The sequence below is a fragment of the Mixophyes fleayi genome, chromosome 2, assembly GCF_038048845.1.
Source record: "Mixophyes fleayi isolate aMixFle1 chromosome 2, aMixFle1.hap1, whole genome shotgun sequence".
Taxonomy (NCBI): Eukaryota; Metazoa; Chordata; class Amphibia; order Anura; family Limnodynastidae; genus Mixophyes; species Mixophyes fleayi.
The window spans coordinates 357110852-357133380 of record NC_134403.1 but is presented as its reverse complement, the minus strand read 5'-3'; the positions used below and the strand labels follow the sequence as shown (position 1 = coordinate 357133380).

General features: G+C 40.3%; 1 protein-coding gene across 2 annotated transcripts; it reads left to right on the top strand.

Annotated features, from left to right (window-relative positions):
- Positions 1-850: 850 nt before the first annotated feature.
- Positions 851-21662, top strand: DNAJC28 (DnaJ heat shock protein family (Hsp40) member C28). 2 transcript variants are annotated; one of them, XM_075197193.1, is made up of 2 exons: positions 851-936; positions 20470-21662. In XM_075197193.1, the coding sequence occupies exon 2, from the start codon at positions 20511-20513 to the stop codon at positions 21648-21650; it is 1140 nt and encodes a 379-aa protein (XP_075053294.1). In that variant the 5' UTR covers positions 851-936; positions 20470-20510; the 3' UTR covers positions 21651-21662. The 2 variants fall into 2 exon arrangements, with proteins under 2 accessions (XP_075053294.1, XP_075053293.1); XM_075197192.1 differs by lacking the exon at positions 851-936 and adding an exon at positions 17674-17746.
- The last annotated feature ends 867 nt before the right edge of the window (positions 21663-22529 follow it).

Below are 22529 nucleotides of genomic sequence, written 5' to 3'. Positions count from 1 at the left end.
GCGGAATCAGTGACGCTATATAAATTAATGGTGATGATGATGATGAATATGCCTTGGCCAATAAGGTGACAGCTGTCTTCTATCAATAAAGTGTAAATCCACTAAAAAATGCTGGCTCCTCATCAAATTAAGTTGCTGGGTACTTCAGTTTACTGTAGTAACTCCTCATACTTGTTGATGCTATTTGACAAATAGGGTTTTAAGGACAGTCTCTCCATAGCAAGATCTGTAACCGTTAACACAATCAGTTTGTTTCCATGGTTACAGGTGGCGCTAAGGACTCAACCTTGGCAGGAACAGCATTTTCAGCAGGTGATTTCAGGCAAAGGTCCTTGATTAAATTGCAGGAGTTAATCTTATCATAACAGTACCCAGTATGAATAGTGGAGTGGAGTTACCCTTTAATATTATTACATATCTGCATTACTATATATGTTCCTCAATCAGTATGCACCTAGATCAATAGTATTAGATAGGTTCCAATGTCTATTTTACAACATTTAGCTATGAAAATAAAGCAATGAAGAGTTCTTATGGATGAGCAAATTTCTTATCATATCAGTGTTGCAGATTTTGTCTTAAGAAATATGGGCCCCCAGTCTATGGGTTACAGTAAATTAGACTGAAGCAGTATTTAAACTTACGTAGTATTCTTCCCCTTCCAGACGCTCTTCAACAATTAACATTGCTGTTGATGCTCCTAATGTCCAGTCCTGTGCAATATACTTATGTTTAATTAACATAAACAAGGTGTTCACGCGTTTCGATTTTTATTGATCTCTCACTACTAATAATAAGGTGATAGCTGAAAAAATACATAATTTAATCTTAGCTTCTTGGCAGCACTAAAAGTTAAATATTTTGCAGAGAAGCAAAACTGTTTTCAGTGAATAGTGAAGTGATGTGATTACAGCTTTCAAAATTCACAATATTCAGGTGAGTTCTCCAGCTTACAAGTGGATAGGTTAGAAATAATTTCATATTTACTCATATTTCCTGCAGAAATTAGCAGTTAATGAAAAAAAAATATAGAATAAATTTCAACCTTTGTTACCTTTGCAAAGTTGGTGTTCATACGCGCTGTGAATGTGTTACTTATAATACAAGAAAAGTAACCCGCGTGTATTCATGAGATTATGATATATTTGGTAAGTAGTGATGTCACCATCTACTGATTATACTATTATGTTAAATGGTAATAAATGGCATTATAACTTCAGTATTCAGTACTAGGGACATATTTGCATTCCAAGAACGACCACCCCTGTTGTAGACTGTGATAATAGGAATAATCGCAGTGTATGATGTTCAAAGGGTCCATTTAGGGTTTACAGCCTGACTACGATTTCCAAAACTGTCAAATTATTTACCAATCATTTTTTGTGGAAGAATCGATTCCCCTTTTATATCAACCCTGTCGATGACCATATTTGTTGTTGAAACGAGGAAGAAGAAACGTACCTGTGTCAGCTGTTGGACAGCTCTGCAAGCCTCATCTTTATCCCCGGTGATGTACAAGTCTCTTCCAGACGTTAAACCACTGGCCTTTACTACGAGAGCGGGAAACTCTGCACTTGATCATTGAAAAAACAATTTCACTCAAGGATCTATTTACTGGTAATTAGTTTTGCAGCCTATTTTATAAGAATATCTGTATTTGTGTGGTAACGCAAACATTCTGGGGTAAAGTAAAATACATTGGAAGTATGAACTTTACTTAATATATAGGTGCATTGGCCAAGAGCTTCATATCTTTATTCTGTGCTGTAGGGGGACCCTGCTCCTTCCACTATATAACTTTCAGTCTATGGCTTCCTGCTGCCTCCATTCCCCTCCTCACATCATGTCACTGCCCCTGTCACATGCAGCCCTGTCCTCACTGACACATCACTCATCTCCTGATATACTCTGTGCTGCTGGGGACCCTGCTCCTTCCACTATATAACTTTCAGTCTATGGCTTCCTGCTGCCTCCATTCCCCTCCTCACATCATGTCACTGCCCCTGTCACATGCAGCCCTGTCCTCACTGACACATCACTCATCTCCTGATATACTCTGTGCTGCTGGGGACCCTGCTCCTTCCACTATATAACTTTCAGTCTATGGCTTCCTGCTGCCTCCATTCCCCTCCTCACATCATGTCACTGCCCCTGTCACATGCAGCCCTGTCCTCACTGACACATCACTCATCTCCTGATATACTCTGTGCTGCTGGGGGACCCTGCTCCTTCCACTATATAACTCTCAGTCTGTGGCTTCCTGCTGCCTCCATTCCCCTCCTCACATCATGTCACTGCCCTTGTCACATGCAGCCCTGTCCTCACTAACACATCACTCGTCTCCTGGTATACTCTGTGCTGCTGGGGGACTCTGCTCCTTCCACTATATAAGTCTCAGTCTGTGGCTTCCTGCTGCCTCCATTCCCCTCAGGTCACTGCCCCTGTTACATACAGCCCTGTCCTCACTAACATAATCACACGAGTGGACAGATTTTTGCTTCCCTCAAGATCTGCACACATCTCCTGAAATAATCTGTGCTTCTGTGATCATTCAGATGATATAGTTTCTGTCTCATTTGTTGCACCAACTATTAGAACCATTTGCATAAACGTAGAGTGACAAGAAAAATATCCCTTTAAAAATTATTATATCAGTCAAAAAAATTTAAAACCATCAGTCTTTTCCAATACAAACATTTTACTTTATACTGAATTGCCAGCATTTTTCATCCTTGCTGCTTGTTTCATTTTGCCTCATTATAACCATTTCCCTGAGTATCTCCTCATTATCTTTCATTTATCAAGTATGGCGGCCACAGAAGAGCTTATTTTGTGGCTTTTTCATCATCAATGTACTTTTGTGAATAGTTACAGAACGTTGGATAATTTATCCTGTTTATGAGCCAAACACCAGCCTCTTACTAGGTGATGAAGCCGCAGGCTTTGTGTGGGTCGGTGAAGGATTTCCATCTTGGAGTCGGGATACCGTATCTGTGCATAAAATCTTTAGCGATACTCTTGTTAGACTCCAACTGAGCTGCCTTCGCAGTCGGACCAAAGCACCTCACTCCAGCTCCTGACAGCTCATCGATGAGACCTTGCAGAGGGAAAGAAGACATGGTCATATACATGGCCTTTAAAGACAGGAGCAGGTTGGCAATTGGCAGTCATACTGGTTCTGTCTAGTACACAGCAAACTATACAGTACAACAAAAACATGGAATCTAACATTTATTGGCTTTATGGCTGAAATGAAGAAATGTTTGGGTCTAATAATTCTGGGCTCTTTGGTACCCTATAAGCAATGGATCCCGTTCTGATTTACCAAATGATTTAGCCACATTATATAGATTTTAGCCCTGAGCGCAGATAGTAATCATTATTTATAATATAGGATATCTCAGTGAATGACAAATTGATTTAATAATTATCAGGAGATATCGGGGGCCAGGACAAGCTTGTTATCAGCCCTGGTATTTCCTAACAAGTTATGTTGGTGCAGACTCACGTTTAGGAGATGACTCATGTCAAGAATGTAAATAAGACAAATCTATAAGATTGTATGCTTCATTGGATTTAAATGTATTTATATTTTTATAATTTTGATTCTATTCTTTATTTGGGCAAGTTGGTAATAAAGTGTCCTTAAAGGATAATTCACTGTCTGGGTAGAAATATTTAGAAATATATTTACAAATAAGCCCCCCCCTGCTCCTATAAATGTACGGATTCCTGTTTTGGGACACCCATTCTCTGCAATGTATGGGTCCCTCGCAGACTTCTCCAAAGCTGGGCTATACTTGGTCCCTATAGAAGTCAGGCCTCCTATAATTCAGAGGATGGACATACCAGAGGCGCTATAGAGAGAGTTAAGGGGGAAGCAAACATGTTTTAGGTAAATGTTGGAATTCCACTTTAATTTTTTTTTAACTTTTTATTAGAAACATCTTTTCCCATAGAAAATGCATTACAGAATCTCGAGAGGTTCCACTTTAATTAAGAACTTAAAAGATAAGCTAGTTGATAGTCACTTCAGCAACATCAAGAAGACATCTTCTATTACCCAAGGATTTTTCAAATGTGGTAATTGTAAAGCTTGTGACTATATGATTAAAACTAGGGATTTCAAGGATAAATTCGGAGAAAATCATAAAATAGATAAATTTCTTAATTGCAATTCTAAGGGTGTCATCTATGCCCTTAAATGTCCGTGCAATAAATACTACATTGGCATGACTAGCAGAATTATGAAAACACGTATTCTTGAACACGTAGGAACTATAAGGAATGCCAAATCTGACAGAGATAAATTTAAACAACTTACCTCAGTAGCTAGGCATTTCCTGAATGAACATGGTGGCAATGCTTATGGATTACAAGCTTTTGCAATAGAACAGATACATTTGGGCATAAGGGGAGGGGATATGAATAGACAACTACTTCAGAGAGAAAGCAGATGGATTTTCTTCTTTGACTCCCTTATACCCTATGGTTTGAATGAATATACCAATTATGCATGCTTTTTAGGGTAACCAATATAACATTCAGGTTCCCTAGGCATCCATTATATCGACTTATAGAACTCTTTCTCTCTCTCTCTCTCTTTTGAGAACTATATGTTCATATCCCCACTATGTCTTGTTTATACTTATATGCTGTTCTCTCTATTTTTCAACCTTGAACCTTATATGTTCATTGAATGATTATAATATCCAACTTTATAAATTAAATATGGTATTATATCTAATCTGATCAGTAAAATGCTGATGGGGCTTACTTATTATTTGACATCCTTTTAATGATGTGATTTGTATATATTGATATTGTAATATTCACCTCCATCCTCTACATACTATTTAATATTTATATATTTTTCAACTACTGTATGCGCATATTCAGGTATGAGACTAAATTTCATTTATTATGATACCTTAATCCATATGAATCCATTTGCTCTCTGAGAACCAGTTATATTTTTGAGATCTATCTTAATAGTGGGCTGTCATATACATATACCATGAATCTGATTTCATGATAAGTATTTGATGTGGTGTGTCTATTATACATAAATATTTTCTTGACACCAAGATCCATACTTACCTTTATCCTTTACATACTATATTGCTAACACACTATATTCATTATCTATGGTGACCATATTTCTGCTTATTGATATCCATAATTCTCCCTATATTAAATTAATTTTCAATTATCATCAGTTTATTATTTTTATTCTTTATAGCTTACAAGAACTTTGGGATTCTTCCCAATAACTGGCCAATATACAAATAATCATTAATATAAATATAAAGTTTATCACTTTCTTACATTTCTAATAAACTCTCTTATGATCTAATATCATATATGAACTTACCAATCTTATCTGCAGTTTAGCGATAGTAATAGAGTTGTTTAAATGATTATTGTCTATTTTAGACTGGATAATGTGAACCGCCGTATAGATATAATAGGATTATTCCATATCGATACAATCATTGGCTATTTTAGATGTCAGTCATTTTCTAGACATCTGATTGGATGTCCTCGTGATAAAAGACCTGTCTTTTGCTACAATCGGCTCCTCTTGATAAAGCTTGTTCTAAAAGTGAAACGTACGTTGAGGTTATGGGTAACTGACGTCAACATTGACGTCATACCCGGAAGTGGAGCCAGCGAGCGGTGGTGCCGCTAGCGCTCTGATATTATTGACTGTGGGCTTGTTGCTCTGCATTCATTAGGCGCTTGAATTATACTTGGTTAGGGAATCCATGGCATACGTAATACCAGTTAATACACTCACATTGATGGTATTATATCAGTGTTGTTATTAATAAGGGACCTCTGATATTACTCTATGGCATATACTGATCTGTGTTATATATTTTTTCACTTGTGATTTTGCCAATCACCACTAATTATCATTTAGCATGGGGCTGATAATGTAGGATATCCCTGACCAGAGCGCTTTAAACATACTTTAACCAGGCAATCTTAGGTGTTTTGCCACGGTCATTTGGGGCGCTTATATCAGGTTATTATATATGTTTCCACTTTGTCCTACTACCAGATATGGACACCTAGAGACATACAATTTCATATTACCTGGCTCCACTATCCCTAATTTTAAACACACATTGCTCTATCTTTTTTTCACCATATTCTATCTGTTTTTAAATATTTCACTTTTTTACCAATGAGGTTGTATACCATCATCTAGATGGATATGTTTTCCATGTATTAATAAAGGCTATTTGCCCTGAACTATTTAGTAGTAATTATTGAATTTCCTTTCAATGTGGATAGGAGTGCTTCTAAATTCCTTCTTTTTCTAATTCCTTTTCATGTATGGGTCCCTCGCAGACTTCTCCAAAGCTGGGCTATACTTGGTCCCTATAGAAGTCAGGCCTCCTATAATTCAGAGGATGGACATACCAGAGGCGCTATAGAGAGAGTTAAGGGGGAAGCAAACATGTTTTAGGTAAATGTTGGAATTCCACTTTAATTTTTTTTTAACTTTTTATTAGAAACATCTTTTCCCATAGAAAATGCATTACAGAATCTCGAGAGGTTCCACTTTAATTTTTAAGCTTTACACAATCATCATTATCATCACCGTTTATTTATATAGCGCCACTGATTCCGCAGCGCTGTACAGAGAACTCATTCACATCAGTCCCTGCCCCATTGGAGCTTACAGTCTAAATTCCCTAACACACACACACACACACACAAAGAAAGAGACTAGGGTCAATTTTGATAGCAGCCAATTAACCTACCAGGATGTTTTTGGAGTGTGGGAGGAAACTGGAGCACCCGGAGGAAACCCACGCAAACAGGGGGGAGAACATACAAACTCCACACAGATAAGGCCATGGTTGGGAATTAAACTCATGACCCCAGTGCTGTGAGGCAGAAGTGCTAACCACTAGGCCACTGTGCTGCCCACCTCTCCTTCATAAATCTTCATAATGTATAAAATATACGTGAAAAAGGCTCACTACATTGGAAGTCTGAATTATTATTGAATTAATTATTTTACCAGCAGTGAGAAGAGATATTGGGCTGATCACCACCAGGCAGATGTTGTGGTCTTTGCAGAACTGCTGTAAGATTTTTGGATTACTGGTTATCACCGCTGTAGAAAATACAAAATAAAAATGATTTTGCACCACCTTAAAACACATCATACATTTGTATTTTTTGCATTATTCCTATTTATTCATCAGATTTTATAGGAATTCGGGTATCACCATAAAGTGTTTTAAAATACCCTTACTTTATAAAAAGTGGTTTTATAAGCTCATAATTAAATTGTTGTTCAAATTGTTTTCAAAGTAAAAAAGTTGAAATGCCATTTTTTTACTGTAAAGTAGAACATCTGGGAGCTTCCTAAAGGGCATGCTGCAAGATTTTATAGTTATCTATTTATTTATTTTTTTACTGTCGCATTCCCATTCATTTCAATGGTTCATTCGTTTAAATGGCGTTTCTACGTGTAATTCACTGAAAACCCCATTGAAAGGGGTGAAATGAATCGGTAAAGCTCCTTGACAACTGCATTCTAGATCCATTCTCAAACATATGTGAACGCATTAAGCGCATACTGATCGCATATGAACCGCCTATCAATGCTTATTGGACACGTGCAAACGCATTTATATATTTATAGCTTTTATATATTTATTCATATGCGTTTTGCAATTGTGTCTTTTGACGTAATTGTAACACCAGTGAGTAAGGGGCCTTAATGTCATGTGAACATCGTTCGTAATGAACATTCTTGCAACCTGTTATTCAGTAGCAGTATCCTGGGGCATAGCCTGGACGGAGCATGCTCTCTGTGCACCAGCCCTCCTGTTGGGCAATCTATCTTCCTGCTCAGCAGTAAGTATGACTCAGCTCAGGTGAGGGCTGGCAAATTGTTAGCCTGGGGGCGAGACTCGACTCAGCAGTATATTAGGAACATTTTAAAGGAGAAAAAAAAATGCAGGTGGCCCAGTGACCCAGCCTAAGGTAGCCCACTATGGGACCGGTTTGGGGTACAGATGCCCCCCAGCCCCTGCTTACTAGGCATCATAATGACACACCAACTTCCTTCTCATTTTTGGACAGAAGGGGGGTGTAACAGTTCAAATGCAGGCACTGCACAGAGGAGCTTACCTTACATACTAGAAGCAGCGGTTAGAGGTGTCCCTGGCTGCGGCACATGTTACTAATAGGCTTGGATTATAGCGTTGCCATGATATCATCACCATGCAGCACGCTTCCAGCCAATCACTGACTGGGAGCTCCGGCATCATGTGATCAGATGAAGGGACGGACCCCAGCTCCTCTACCAGCCGCCTCTACTATGACAAGCAGGGGCAAACACAGGATTTGTAGAGGGGGGGTTTCCACACCACACCACCAGTGGGCGTGGCCAGCATGCTTCAGGGCGTGGCTATTATTTTAGACAGTGCTTGGCTGCTCCCCAACTCTTCCTATCCCCATCATATTCACGGGCAATGCTGGGTGCACTACTGTTAGGGGCACACAGCTCTCCCTTTTTGAGCAGAGATGTTTGAAGCGAGATATACCTACCAACTGTCCCTACAATCAGGACAAAGTCCTGACTGAGTGTGTCAGAACTATCCTGCTCTCTCCTACCTATTCTTGTGCTTTCAATACTTGTTGGGGAGAGATGTCTGTGAACAGTGCAGACAGAAACGATCTGCACACAAGCTGCAAAGTGGCTGGTCCTGGGGCAGGGTCCAGCCACCTCAAGCATACAGTACCCCAGGATGGGAGGGGGGTTTCCAGGTACTAAGAAGCCCCACCGGGTTTGCCTATGAAAAGTAAGAGAAGCAGCGGGGGATAAAGAGAGATAGGGGCAGGGTATGAAGATAACGAAGGGGGAGGTGATGAATAATACCGCTTTCATACTGCCGCCCCGGCAATATCCCGAGTTTTTCAAGCCGGGTTTTTGCCGGGGCTTGGAGCGTCCCAGCTCAGAAACACCATTCATACTGCACCTCGGACCCGGGAATTTCCCGGGTAGACCCCATTCATACTGCACAAGTCTGTGCCCTGGCAATTTGTGGGAGTCATCACCAGAGCAGTTTTCATTGGCTGAAAAATGATGATGTCATTGAAAGGTGACTGGTTTTTTGACACATAAAGATGATGCAAAAAGATGATAATCCTCCAGAGACAGGCAGACAGCCAATCAGCTTGTTTTCTGTGCAACCCGGGTTGAAAAACCCGGGTTGCACCATTCATAGTGCAGGCAACCCGGGTCCGACCCGTGAATTACCCCTCGATAAATCCCGGGTTGAAGATTTTTGACTTGTACCATTCATACTGCACCAAGACCCGGGTCGTTTGAGCTCGCCCCGGCAAAAACCCGGGATTTTGGTGCAGTATGAATGGGGTATTACAAGGGTGGGGGCTGATTAAAGGGGATAATGAAGGGGGTGATGAGCAATCATCATCATCATCATCATCATTTATTTATATAAGCAATGGGGCTGGAATTACATGGAAATGTTATATATATATATACTAACATAAAGCTAATAAAATAAAGAGATGTATGTTGCTACCATGGTGACATTTATTTCACCATGTTCTTCAATAAATATATATTAACTCTTTGGTGGTGCTGGTTTGGTATATATAAGACTGTAAGTAATTCCCCTTATCTGTTTAATACAATGTCTGGGGAGGTTTGGAAGGTGGAGGTGGCTGGATGGAGGTCTAGATGTAAACCTCTCCCCCTACCCCTTGTACACTGACCACCTCCCCCATTGGCGGTGTTCCGGTGCTCTGTGCAAATAGCTGCACTTTTGTGCCAACAGGAATAGAGGGAGCGTCTGAACGGGTGCTGTATCAGGGGACCATGGCATCTTGCTACACCACTGGCAGTGATGTAGAAGCCAATCTGATTGACACAATATTCACTGTTTACGGTTAATTAAGAAATACAATATACTTATATTTTAGTAAGCTAAATAAGTGCGTCCAATTCTATTCTCCTCAGAGTTCAGCTGGAAGGATCGAAAGTTGACATGGTCTGAACAGATGTATTCTTAGTGACAAAAGGAAAAACTTATTTACCTTTAGGTTTAAAGGAGAATGAAAAAGGTCATAGAAAATAAGTTGTAGGGAGATGTACAACGCCACCACTTGTAACAATGCTGATGACGTATGTTGTCAAATTTATAACAATATTTATAATTATAACAACATGCCATGTTTTATTAAAGATATAATGTATCCTACTTACCAGACTTACATACCTTGCCGCTGTCAGACATGTCTTCATTCCCTGGAGCAAATAAAACCTGTTTCACGTGGACAGATTGTGCCAGCTTCCAACAAAGACTTTCCTCGTTGGCACCGCTGCCAATCACCAGTATTCTGTCTGTCATATTTCTATGAATGAGAGGTAGAGAAGCGTTTCATAGGAGGCAATTAATTAATTAATTAATTAACTTGATATTATGTACATACACACAGTGTCGGACTGGGGCATGAAGGGCCCACCGGGAATGCAACACTAGGGGCCCACCAGAGGTGGTGTGGTCAGCCATCATAGAGGCGGGACCAGACACTAGAGGGGGAGTGGTCAGCCCACAAAGGACAGCTAGCACCTTAGTGTAGTATATAAAGAATGCAGTGTGTGTATAAAGAATACACAGTCTTGACCTGCCTCTTAGATTGGGCAGAACAGTCACCAAAAATCAGGATTGTCGCACTAGACCAGGTTTGGCTAACGTGTGACACTCCAGTGTCTAATTTTCCAGGTGTTGTGAAACTACAAGTCCCAGCATGCTTTGCCAATATATAGCAGCTTATTGCTGGAAGGGTATGCTGGGACTTGTAGTTTCACAACACCTGGAGTACCACAGGTTAGCCAAGCCTACACTAGACTCAGAACATTTGACAGACTGTCCTACCTGTTGTTGTCACTGTTACCACCTGTGGCTGCTGGTTTCTTTAGTTGCGGCTTGTCTGCATCCTGGAATGTTGAGGGCCCTATTTGGAAAAAAATAATGGGTACATTTAGAAACGCCAACCATCCCTGCCATTAAATCAACAGCACCCACATTTAATAATTAGGCCTCTCTCCAGCCTCAACATTAAAGTAATAGCGCTCACATTTGATAAATAGATCTATTTCCGTCCAACCAACCCCAACATTAAATTAATAGTATTCCCATTTAATAAATAAACCTATTACCCTCCCTCCAAATGGCCCCAGCAATAAATCAATAGCATTTACGTTTAATACAGCCATTTCCCACTACCATTCCTAGCATTAAATAATTAATATTCACATTTAATAGATAGCCCCCCTCCCCACACTCAGCCCCACATTCAACTATAGACCCAAACCAACTCAGCATTTAGTGTTCTCTGTGCAGCTAAAGTACTCTCAATTCACACTAATTTTATATATATATATATATATATATATATATATATATATATATATATATATATATATATATATATCTAATATATAAATGCTTAGTGGTGTCTGTGTGTGGAAAAAAACAAACCAAGTTGCAGCGCCACCTGCTGGGCAGAGTTATACACTGACCTACTAAATTCTTAGTGTGTGTGGGAAAAAAAATTCAAAAAGGGCTGAAATTTGGTAGGGCTCAAACTAATTTTCGTGAGGTAATTTTACCTCATGAACACACATGTGTAGAGGCGTGCATTAGTGTGTGTGTGTGTGTGTGTGGAAAAAACTATTTTCTCAGAAAGGGCTCATCCAATTGACCTGAAATTTGGTATACTGGCATTATTTGACAAAAAAATTAGAATAGGCAAGTCAGTTAACTTCCATCATCCCCCCTTCCTCCCGTGGGAGGGGTAGTAAAGGCTAAATTTACGAGTTGAGGGGTCAAACTCATTTTCGTGAGGTAATTTTACCTCATGAACACACATTAAAAAGGCCGCTTGCGTCGGGAAGTAACACTCTTCCCCTGAGGAGGCCTGGGCTAGGTCCAAATGCATGTCAAGAACCTTTTTAAGACCTTAAGTAGCTTGATTTGACTAGAATGCATGAGTATCATGCACGGGTTAACTTGTATATATATATATATATATATATATATATATATATATTCTTTATTGTTTCCCAGGAGTTGTGGTGTTTTTAACAGTGTATAGAACCAAAGCAGGGGAACTCTCTTGCTAAGCCTTGTGACAATACCGTTTGGCTAAACCATCTACAGAATTTTACAATGATAATGTTTCCGTGATGTATAAAACAAAAGTTTTTCACATCCAGGCAAACATCTGAATAATGAAAACTTAAGTTTATTTAACACAACGGAGATATAGTACTTTTTATTAAAAGGTTAAACAATTATACCATAACAACTGAATACGTTATAATTATCAGTCTCTCTTTAGCCAACCCCTGGGCACAGTCCTGTGGTAACTAGCATTCTCCCCCTCTTACAGCCAGCAAGGCAGTCCTGCTCCAATGACAGCCTATTTTTGGGGCACACGCTTATACAAGGCTCACAGGCAATGAGGAAAAAGATATCTGGTCCTTGCAGCCTCTGCATCTTGTTGGTACAGCATGAGTCGTAACCTCTTGCTAGTACTGGTTAACCTGGGTCCCCCTCCTGTGGAGGCTTCTGGGTACAGGTTGGGCACTCCCAATTCTGGCTCTTCGATTGGCAGGGAGTGAGGTGCTACGCATTACTTCTGGACCTCACATTGGTTGTTGCTCCACAAATTCTGAATGTAATAGACTCCCACAATAAATGTCAACAAAGGAGTCTAATCACTGCTGATTTTACTTAACCCTTTATAGCTTTTTCCTAAGATCCAGAGCATTGTACATACTTATGGTGAATGCTAGTCAGCTATCTGTGTGCATTTTAACAGTACCTGCAGTACAAAGAGGGGGCAAAAAAAGAGGTGAAAAGTATCCCTCATTCACTGTGGGAAACGAGTAGTAATAGTAACCCCTCGTTTTGCCACTTACCTTACCTTGAAAAGCTTCGGCATCCTGCTCCTCTGGGCGGCGCGGCTAGTGACAAGAAGACAGCCGCGGTAGAAACTCCGTCCTCCTCCCCTGCTGAAGTTCACAAAACACTACCACGCAGGCGCAGAGAGCCAAGGCACGGCTCTCTGCGCGGTAGTGTGTTTCTTACACTGCCGCCGCAGACGACCGTCTACGAGGTGCTCCCTGCAAGCTCCGCCCCAATATCAGAGGGGGCGGGGCTTAATCGCGCCCGGGCCTACCGGTCTACAGCCCGGCTGGCCGGCAGGCCAGTCCGAGGCTGCATACACATCCCAGATCTGAATGATTACCGATCAGTTAACCCATCCAGAGTCAAACGCAGGATTTGTAGAGGGGGGGGTTTCCACACCACGCCGCCAGTGGGCGTGACCAGCATGCATGGGGGCGTGGCTATAATTTTATACAGTGCTTGGCTGCTCTCCAACTCTTCCTATCCCCATAACATATATGGACAATGCTGCGTGCACTACTGTTAGGTGCACAAAGCTTTCCCTTATCAGGCAAAGCTGTGTGAAGCGGGAGCAGGGTCCAGCTACTTAATTATACAGTGCCCCAGGCTTGGAGGGGGGTTTCCAGGCACTAGGACCCCCCCCCCCCCACTCGGTTTGCCTATGCCATCAGAGAACAACAGATGCCATACACACAGTAACTAGTTTTTATGGAACAAGTACAATAATACAACTAGTAGGATTACATCAACCAATCAGCAGACATAAACCTGATCTGACCATGTCAGTGATGATCAACTGGCTATACCGGGGCACAGTGCCTAGCATTGCTGCCTCACGGCCCTGGGATTGAGTATGACCAGGGTATGGTTGTATGTTCTCCACGTTTTGAATCAGATTGTAAGCTCCAATGGGACAGGGAGTGATGTGAATGATTAAATATTCTCTGTATGATGAGTGTGGGGGGGTACATAAATAAATGATAATAAATAAAATATTGGCATGAGTACTCTATGCATGGGATGTTTCAGTCAAACGGTGGGTTAATGAGAGCACCTATACACACTTAACTGACCTGATTTGGGTGGGACAGTCCTTATTCTAAGGGACTTAGACTCCCACCATCTTAACAGTCAAGACTTTTGCCCTAGCTGTCAGTGAGTTGGAAGGTTTGTCCCCCTTACCTTGGAGAGTAGATGCCATGTGTACCTGCGACACGTGTGCACAGCAATGCAGGGGTTGTTTTGCGGAGAAGAGGGGAGGGGTGTCTATCTGTCTAGCGATTCAGAAGCGCTAGGCTCCGACCCATGTGACACGACCCCCCCCCCCCCCCCACCCCACACGTTAGCATGGCCACGACCCCTTACTATTGGCGTGAAGTGTCTCATATTCAACAATTTAGAAATTGAGAGGTATGGCAACAATTCTGCAAAATAATTACACTTCTCCTAAATATCAGTCCATTACAATGAAAACTTACCAAGTGTATTTTATTACTTTTTCTATTTCTTTTCATATATTCTGCATAAAGAATTCATTTTTATATATTTGCTTTTATTAATATATGCAAGGTATAAATTTGCAGTAGAAACAGCTGGCCTGAGTCATTAAGGAGAGGCAAACAAAAAAAGGACTAAATTTGCTCCTGGACAAACCATGTTACAATGTAAGGGGTGCAAATTAGTTTATTATTTTGCACGTAAGGAAAATACTGGCTGTTTTTTTTTCATCTAGCACACAAATACTTGATTTACTTTTACACTGAAATGTAAAGCTGATCTAGGACATGCTCTACCCCAACTATAAATCTGTCCCCACATTTTAAATTTACCTTCCCCTCCAATGCAACATGGGTTTGCCAAGGTGCAAAGTTACTCCTATTTTCGCTTTGCTCTCCTTAATGACTCAGGCCCAGCATCTCTCAGAAAAGGTCACCTTGGAAACCAAGACACTTTAAATTCTGTGACTCAACTTATTCAGAAAGGAAAGCTCTACAAATTTTGTTTCAGTGTAATGTGCCTTTAAATAGTGCCACGGGTCATTGTGCTGCAGGAACAGAATCAAAACCGGACTCAATAATAAAAATTAATTGATGTGACCTTTGTATCTGCATCCAGCATAGGAATTGCCCTTTCGGTTTTCTTCCAATCAATAGGCTCTGACTTGTGTATGGAATGCACTGCGTTTTCTCATTGTAGATAAATCAGTTATTATTACTTTGGTAAAGGGCGATGCAAATTTCATGGACACAAATGTCCTACCTAGTAGAACAGAATTATATAATTACTATATATATATTTATTTTTTAATTAAACAAAGTTTATTGCATATACAGACCAGGAGAGGTATAACAAAAATAATATTGAAAAAACACCCATAAACATAGCAGAAACTACAAATAAGATTGTTTTTGTGTGAAACATTGGTAGGTAAGATAAGCATTTTCACAATTACTCAATTAAGTACCTTTTATTGCCGATAGGTGAACAGTCCGTTATCTAGATGCAGCCACATGCAAGGAAAGATCAAGTTAATACACTAAGTTTGCCAACTTTGCCTTTAGACTTGCTCTCAATGTGAAAACAATGCTGTTCACTAAGAAAATTAGAAGTTGCTTACAGAACACTGTCATATTTTAGTGAACACCCCTACACACACCTTGTCACCCACTAAATAAACTGTCCTGTTATGTTACAGTAAGCCTTCTAATCTACTTTTGCAATTTTGACATATATTCATAGATATATATATTATATATATATATATATATATATATATATATATATATATATATAGTTTTGTTTCTTTTCTTGAGTATAGGTTTCACATGTTCCGTTCCTGCATATGTGCCCGGATTACTTTTATGTGCTGCTTATTATAGACATAATTTGAAGATTTATATAGAGGATGAAGTCCCTCTCTCTGCCTTCTATACATGTGTGATGCCCATCAGAATTTCCATTTAAAAAACCCCAAAAACCAATAGCTAAATTTAGAGTAGATTTGGGAGACTTACCATTAAATCAGGAGCCAGATGCTTTTGATATCAGTTTAGTGAAAGAGCACAGGATGAGGGACACGTTCTACAGTATCTTCTGCAGCTGCCTCTGTATGTTCTCTAACCACAGAATCCCGGCTCATACATACTATGGGTAACATATTCTGTAAAATGACGAGATAAACATGGGAGACAGTCATACTGACAAATAAAGAAATCTATCAATTACAGGCAGTTCTCAGTTGCTCATCGGTGTCTAAGACGGTCTCTCGGCTGCCTCTGTGTAATCGGTTGGAAAAACCAGCCCGTCAGTCACTGATCCTGCTTTGCTGGAAATAATATAATACAAATAACTGCAGTTGTTTTATAGCCATGAAAGGTTGTTCTATAACAGACAAGGGGTAATGGGATATACCAATGCTCACAGTCCCTGAAACATGACAGGATGAGCATAGGTAAAAACTGTAATTCTATAAGAAGAAATCTGCTTTGGCACAAATTCAAAGCTCACTTTCAGCTAGTGGACAGGTCCCAGGTAAGCCACAGCGGAGGGGGTGGGAATATATAACAGACATATAAGTACCTTTATCCCTGGAGAAGTTGACTTGATAAAAAAAGAGGGATCAGTCAATTACGAATGCTACGGCTGAGGATCTTGGTGCAGAGGTAAGCGCCTGGGAAGGAGGCTGACTTCTGGAGCACTGGGCCTTCCAGGCCAGCTGAGGTGCAGGACTCAGAGCCGGCTGTTGGTCCTTCAAACAATCCTTCATTTGCTGTAGAGATTTTAGGGCTTCTCAATGATTCACCTGAAGCTCTACTTGGAGGGCATCTGTGATTGGCTTGAGGGCTTAGAGATCCAATATCTGGAGTCCCACTCTTCGTTATACCTTGTAGATGGAGGAGTTCCTCTTGGGCCTGTTATCCTAGTCCTCAATCTGCAAGGCCAGGACTTAGACTTGATTCTACCTCAGTCCAGATGTCATTGTGGGTGATCGTTAGCTCATCATTTTTCAGCTTGAGGCACCCTTAAGGTCTGCATAACTTTTTCAAGGCACCTGTAAGCCAAAATAATTACCAAATAGTCCCCGACTTGCTTACCACTAGGCTAGAAAAAGTATGCTTTTATAGTCCACATTTTGTAAGTTAGGAGGTGCAGACTGGTTAAGGTGATATTATTACCTTGTTTCAACACACAGTCAATACTCTGTGATATGCTCTATGCGTGTCTTATTGAAATGTACACAATTTGCATGCTATGCAGAGGGCCCACATATCTTAAGATTATGCCCGTATATGTTATACATATTTATTAAACAAGAGAATTTCAAATGCAAAAAAAATCAACTTTCTAATCAAGTTTGGTAAATATGTCAATATGGAAATTGGAATGCACCATGGTCCACCTAGACATTACCGCACAGGATGTACTAACATACACTGTTCAGCAGCAATGTGCCCTTGTATATTATTTTCAAATGTTGACAACTATGTTATCTGTAATTTATATTGTTTGCTTTATTTCCAAATAAATTAAAACTCAAAAAAAGAAAACATTAACTTTAGAATTTTTTTTTTAAATCTGAAAAAATTTTAGTTTATTTCTATAACGACCATAAAAATCAGCTTGTGGATCTACTGAATACGTTTTCATAAAGTGTACAGTAGATGGCGCTGTGAACCAGTAATACAGAACTACATCTCCCAGAAGCCTTCACTGCACAACAAGTATGTCCGCGTGAAGACTTGCACACAGCTGATTTGTATAACCACAAGGTAAGAGATTGCAATTTTGGTGCACAAATAGCAGTGAGTGTATAAATCAGGTGCATGCTCTGCTACTTACTACAGGACTGTGGCTATTAGCAGATTAACAGTTACTTCCAGGTCTAGGTTGTCTAATGTCATGTAGTGACCCCCCATAGCTGCTAACCTCAGGCAGTCAACAGTGTGTAAATATACTCTTAAAATAAAAAATATAAAGGAATTCAAATAGCACTGGTCAGGTGGGACAATTATTATAAATATAAAGAGTTTCCCTTGATGTCAGTACCAGGGATCTTTTGTAAAGGACTCTAGGCTAGCTAATTGGGATCAGGTGAGGTGTAAAGGGGGCGTTTATAAAACTATTTTGCGGAAATATACTTTTGCCATAATGGCACTCAGTAGAGCTGCATAATTATAATGCTGGGTACACAGGAAACTGTTTGTGAGTGCAATTGGGTGAGAAATGAGGCTGGACTTAGCTGGCAAAAAGGACAAAGCTTATCGGTGATAACAGTGACAAGTAACAATTGTGACAAAAACTGGGAGTTGTTCTTTGGTGTAGAACAGTGGTCAGGGAATTTTTACCCCCAAATGGGGTAAAAATTAAATTCCTGGGGGTAATGCTGCCGATTCACATGCTATCAGTTGGATTGTAGACCCCTTTAAATGTGAAATTGCTGTTGTACCAGAAGAGCCTCCAGGGTTGGCAGAGGCACTTCTTGAGCTCCGATGCAATAATGAAGCACATATTGCATTTGAAAACAAAGCAGATCTGTCATATTTTTGGATGTCAACAAAGGCATTCAAAATTGCACATGAGGAGACAGTCAAAAAGTTGCTACCTTTTGCAACAACCTACCTTTGCGAACAAGGATTTTCCACTCTAACGCACATAAAAACAAAGCAGAGAAATCGATTGGACGCTGAAGACTGTATCCAAATTGCTCTGACATCAAAATGCCCCAATATTGATGCTCTCGTATCAAAAATGAAGCAACATCATTTCTCCAAAACCTGAAGTTTTGAAGTTGAAGCATTCAAAGACATTTTGAATAGATTCAATAACATTTTGAATTCCAATAATTAATAATATGTGATTTCCTTCCTTTCAAATCGAGGGGGTAACGTCGGCGTATCTAAATATATTTGGGGGTAAAAGGTAAAAAAGTTCCCTGACTCCAAGTGCTTTTATAAAAACTGTCAGTACAGTTCTTGTAAATGGTGGACAACTTTACTCATAATTTTCAACAGCTCTTATTTTGCTACACATGTTTTTATAAATGTAAACTTGAAGTAATCCATTTTGCCTATTCCAGCCAAAGCATTTGTCGTAATATTTTATATATATATATATATATATTACAATACATATACACAATAATAATTGTAATAATATTAATTGGATAAGATTCTTTTTATTCTTGTTATCTCTGTAATAGGGAAAAAACTGGAATTAGCGGCAGCTCTACTTAAGGGCAGAGTTGACCTGTAAGGGGCACCTGTCTCTTACATGCACTGGATAATGCCATTTTCTGGGTTGAAGCACTATACATGTGCAGACCTGGACACATTGATCCAAGTTAGGAGGCAGGGCTATAAGTTATTAGTACTAAGCTAATGCAATTTTTTAGGTGTGTTGGAAATGACTCATTGAATGAAAACTTAGCTTCATATTTTAGAATGACCAGCATATAATTACCCAAAATGTTATACATTATGCTGCCTAAATCACCAGCATATTATAACGCCATATAACCAGGGGAGGGCTGGCAAATTTTAGCCCGGGGGGCAAGACTCGACTCAGCACCCTATTAGGAACATTTTAAAGGGAAAAAAATGCAGGTGCCCCAGCCCAAGGTAGCCCACTATGGGACCGACCCAGGGGGCAGATGCCCCCATGCCCCCCCAGCCCAGCCTGCTTCTGTATATAACGCTATGCAAATTCCTGTGGCCATTCCATGCCATACTGCACCGACATGTGGCCCTTTGATTGCACACTTGGTCCCGCTAGCATACTGTATCATCCTGTGCCCAGTGGCCTACCATAGTACGCTCAGTCAGTCTCTGGCACCCAGATCACATCCAGCACCTTCCTCCTCTGCACTGCAGAGGACCCATTACAACTGGTTCCCACTAACTATAACTCCCATGCACAGCATTATCACTCTGTGTTATTACGTCCGAGCCACTCTGTGGAACCACGGTCCAGCTAATACATGGCTCTGACCTCTGCCACAGTATTAGCCTGGAACCTATAACCCACAAGATCAAGTTGTAGCGATTCCCTGCCAATGCATTGTGGTAGAGCTTGTCTCTAAACGTGGGGAGTGGAAAGGAGGACATAATCCAGTCGCCAGGTCATGTGTTCAGTACACACAAATGGGTACGTACACTGGCGCTACCGTCTTAGACTCACAGGGAACCTCTGAAAAGAGGACTGTATCACCTCAATCCTCTCGTCATGCGAGGTACATAATAAAGAAGAAACAAAGGTCATGTGTTCAGTTGTCATGGAGACCAGCCTAAAAATTCACTAGATACCAGTGACAGCACTGAAGCAATTTGTACCTCGGGGGGTACCAGTGGTTCCAAATAAATTGGTAGTTTGCAATCGCAGCCTCATTTTTAAAGATATTATATCATTCCAATTCTGCCAACTTTTTATATCTTTGTACTTTTACTGTGATTTTTGTTGTTTAAATTTCCCTCCTCTTTTTTGTTTTTTTTAACAGATTACCATTTTGCTCTTTTACATAAAAACAGCAACATCATAATGAAACGTACAAGAATCTTACTGGCTCGAAATTTAAGATATCCACTGTATACATTTGCTATCCTGAGAAAATCTCCATGGCATCAGTTCCCAGACCTCTGTTTATATTCAAGCTATAAGCACAAAAGGAGCATCGTGGACTGTTATACACTTTTGAATGTTCCTGAGGGTTGTTCATTAGATGAAGTCAGAGATTCCTATAGAACCTTAGCGAAGAAATATCATCCAGATAGTGGCTCCACCACTGCAAACGCTAACATGTTCATGCAGGTCGATGAAGCCTACAGAGATGTGCTGGCGCACTTGGAACGAGAGTCTAAGAAAGGAGAAGTTCTTGATGACGACGAGAAGACCTCAAACTATAAAGTACCACAGCACAGACAATACTTGAACTATGAAGGAGTTGGCTATGGGACGCCGAGTCAACGGCAGAGACAGTACATACAGTTTCGTATAGATCGGGCCACCGACCAAGTTTTAGATTTTCGGAAGCAGAAGCTAGAGCAACAGTATGCTGAGAACGCAATGGTGGCAAAAGATATAAGACAGAGCAAAAAGGTGAAAATAACTCAAGCCATTGAACGTTTGGTAGAAGACCTCATCCAGGAATCCATGGCGAAGGGAGATTTTGATAACCTCAGTGGCAAAGGAAAGCCTCTCGACAAGTTCTCATCTTCCCCACATGTTGATCCCATGACCCATAATCTCAACAGGATATTGATAGATAATGGGTTTTTACCCGAGTGGATTGTTCTGCAGAAAGAAATACGAGAAACTATTGATAAACTAAGAAACGAGCTGGTGGTCTCTCGTAGGAAACTAGGAGACCCCGTGAATTATGCAAAGGAAACCCAATGGGTGGAGGTTTGTGAGCATTTCAAAGAAGACATAACACAGCTAAACAAGAAAATAAATGATTATAACCTTGTTGTACCCCTACTGAACAGGCAGATGGTTCATTTTAATGTGGCTAAAGAGATATCTCGAGCAGAGCAGGCCTGTTTCTCCTTGCAAGAAGAAATGCAGGCTGTAAATAAGATGGAAGCTGATAAGCACATGGACGATAAACAGGTCAACCTGAAGGAGTTAGTATTACGGTGGATATTGCAGCTGAAAAAGTTCAAAAATCTGATTAAATAATATTAACAATAATTGACCTGCTCTCTTTTTTTAAGCACAGATATATATATATATATATATATATAAAATCACCATTTATTTATATAGCGCCACTTATTCCGCAGCGCTGTACAGAGAACTCACTCACATCAGTCCCTGCCCCATTGGAGCTTACAGTCTAAATTCCCTAACACACACACACACACACACACACACAGACTAGGGTCAATTTGATAGCAGCCAATTAACCTACTAGTATGTTTTTGGAATGTGGGAGGAAACCCACGCAAACACGGAGAGAACATACAAACTCCTCACACAAAAGGCAATGGTCGGAAACTGAACTCAGTGCTGTGAGGCAGAAGTGCTAACCACTGAGGTCACCCATAAGTAATTCATTAGGCAAAATATTTTCCCAAGTAGTACCTCCTAATATTGTGACTCCATGATGCATACCTGCCAGCGATCCTGATTTTGGGAGACAATCCCAATTGTCTGCACTTTAAAGGACATGGCTTACCGGTACAGAGGATCTCTATATGGGCATGGTTTGGTTGGATCGGAGTGGGGCCTAATTTGTCTTGATTTTTCCACTGGGAATGTTGGCACATGTATGTTATGATAGGTATCTGAAAATTGGTATCACCTTTACACTGTCCCATGTAAATATCTACATATATCTACCAAAATAGAGGCAACACATGATGGATACACAGTATATTGCAGGCAGGTGCTTGTAGACATGTGTGCTTGCTGATTTAAAGGGGTTGTCCAATTAGTACCAATCTCCTTGTTTATTAACTTCCTCCCCAGTGTAACATTTCAGTGGAGTCCCTCCGCTATGTTCCAGTCCGTTACACTCTATGAGCAGCCACACTGCGCCATTAGACTGCGCCTACG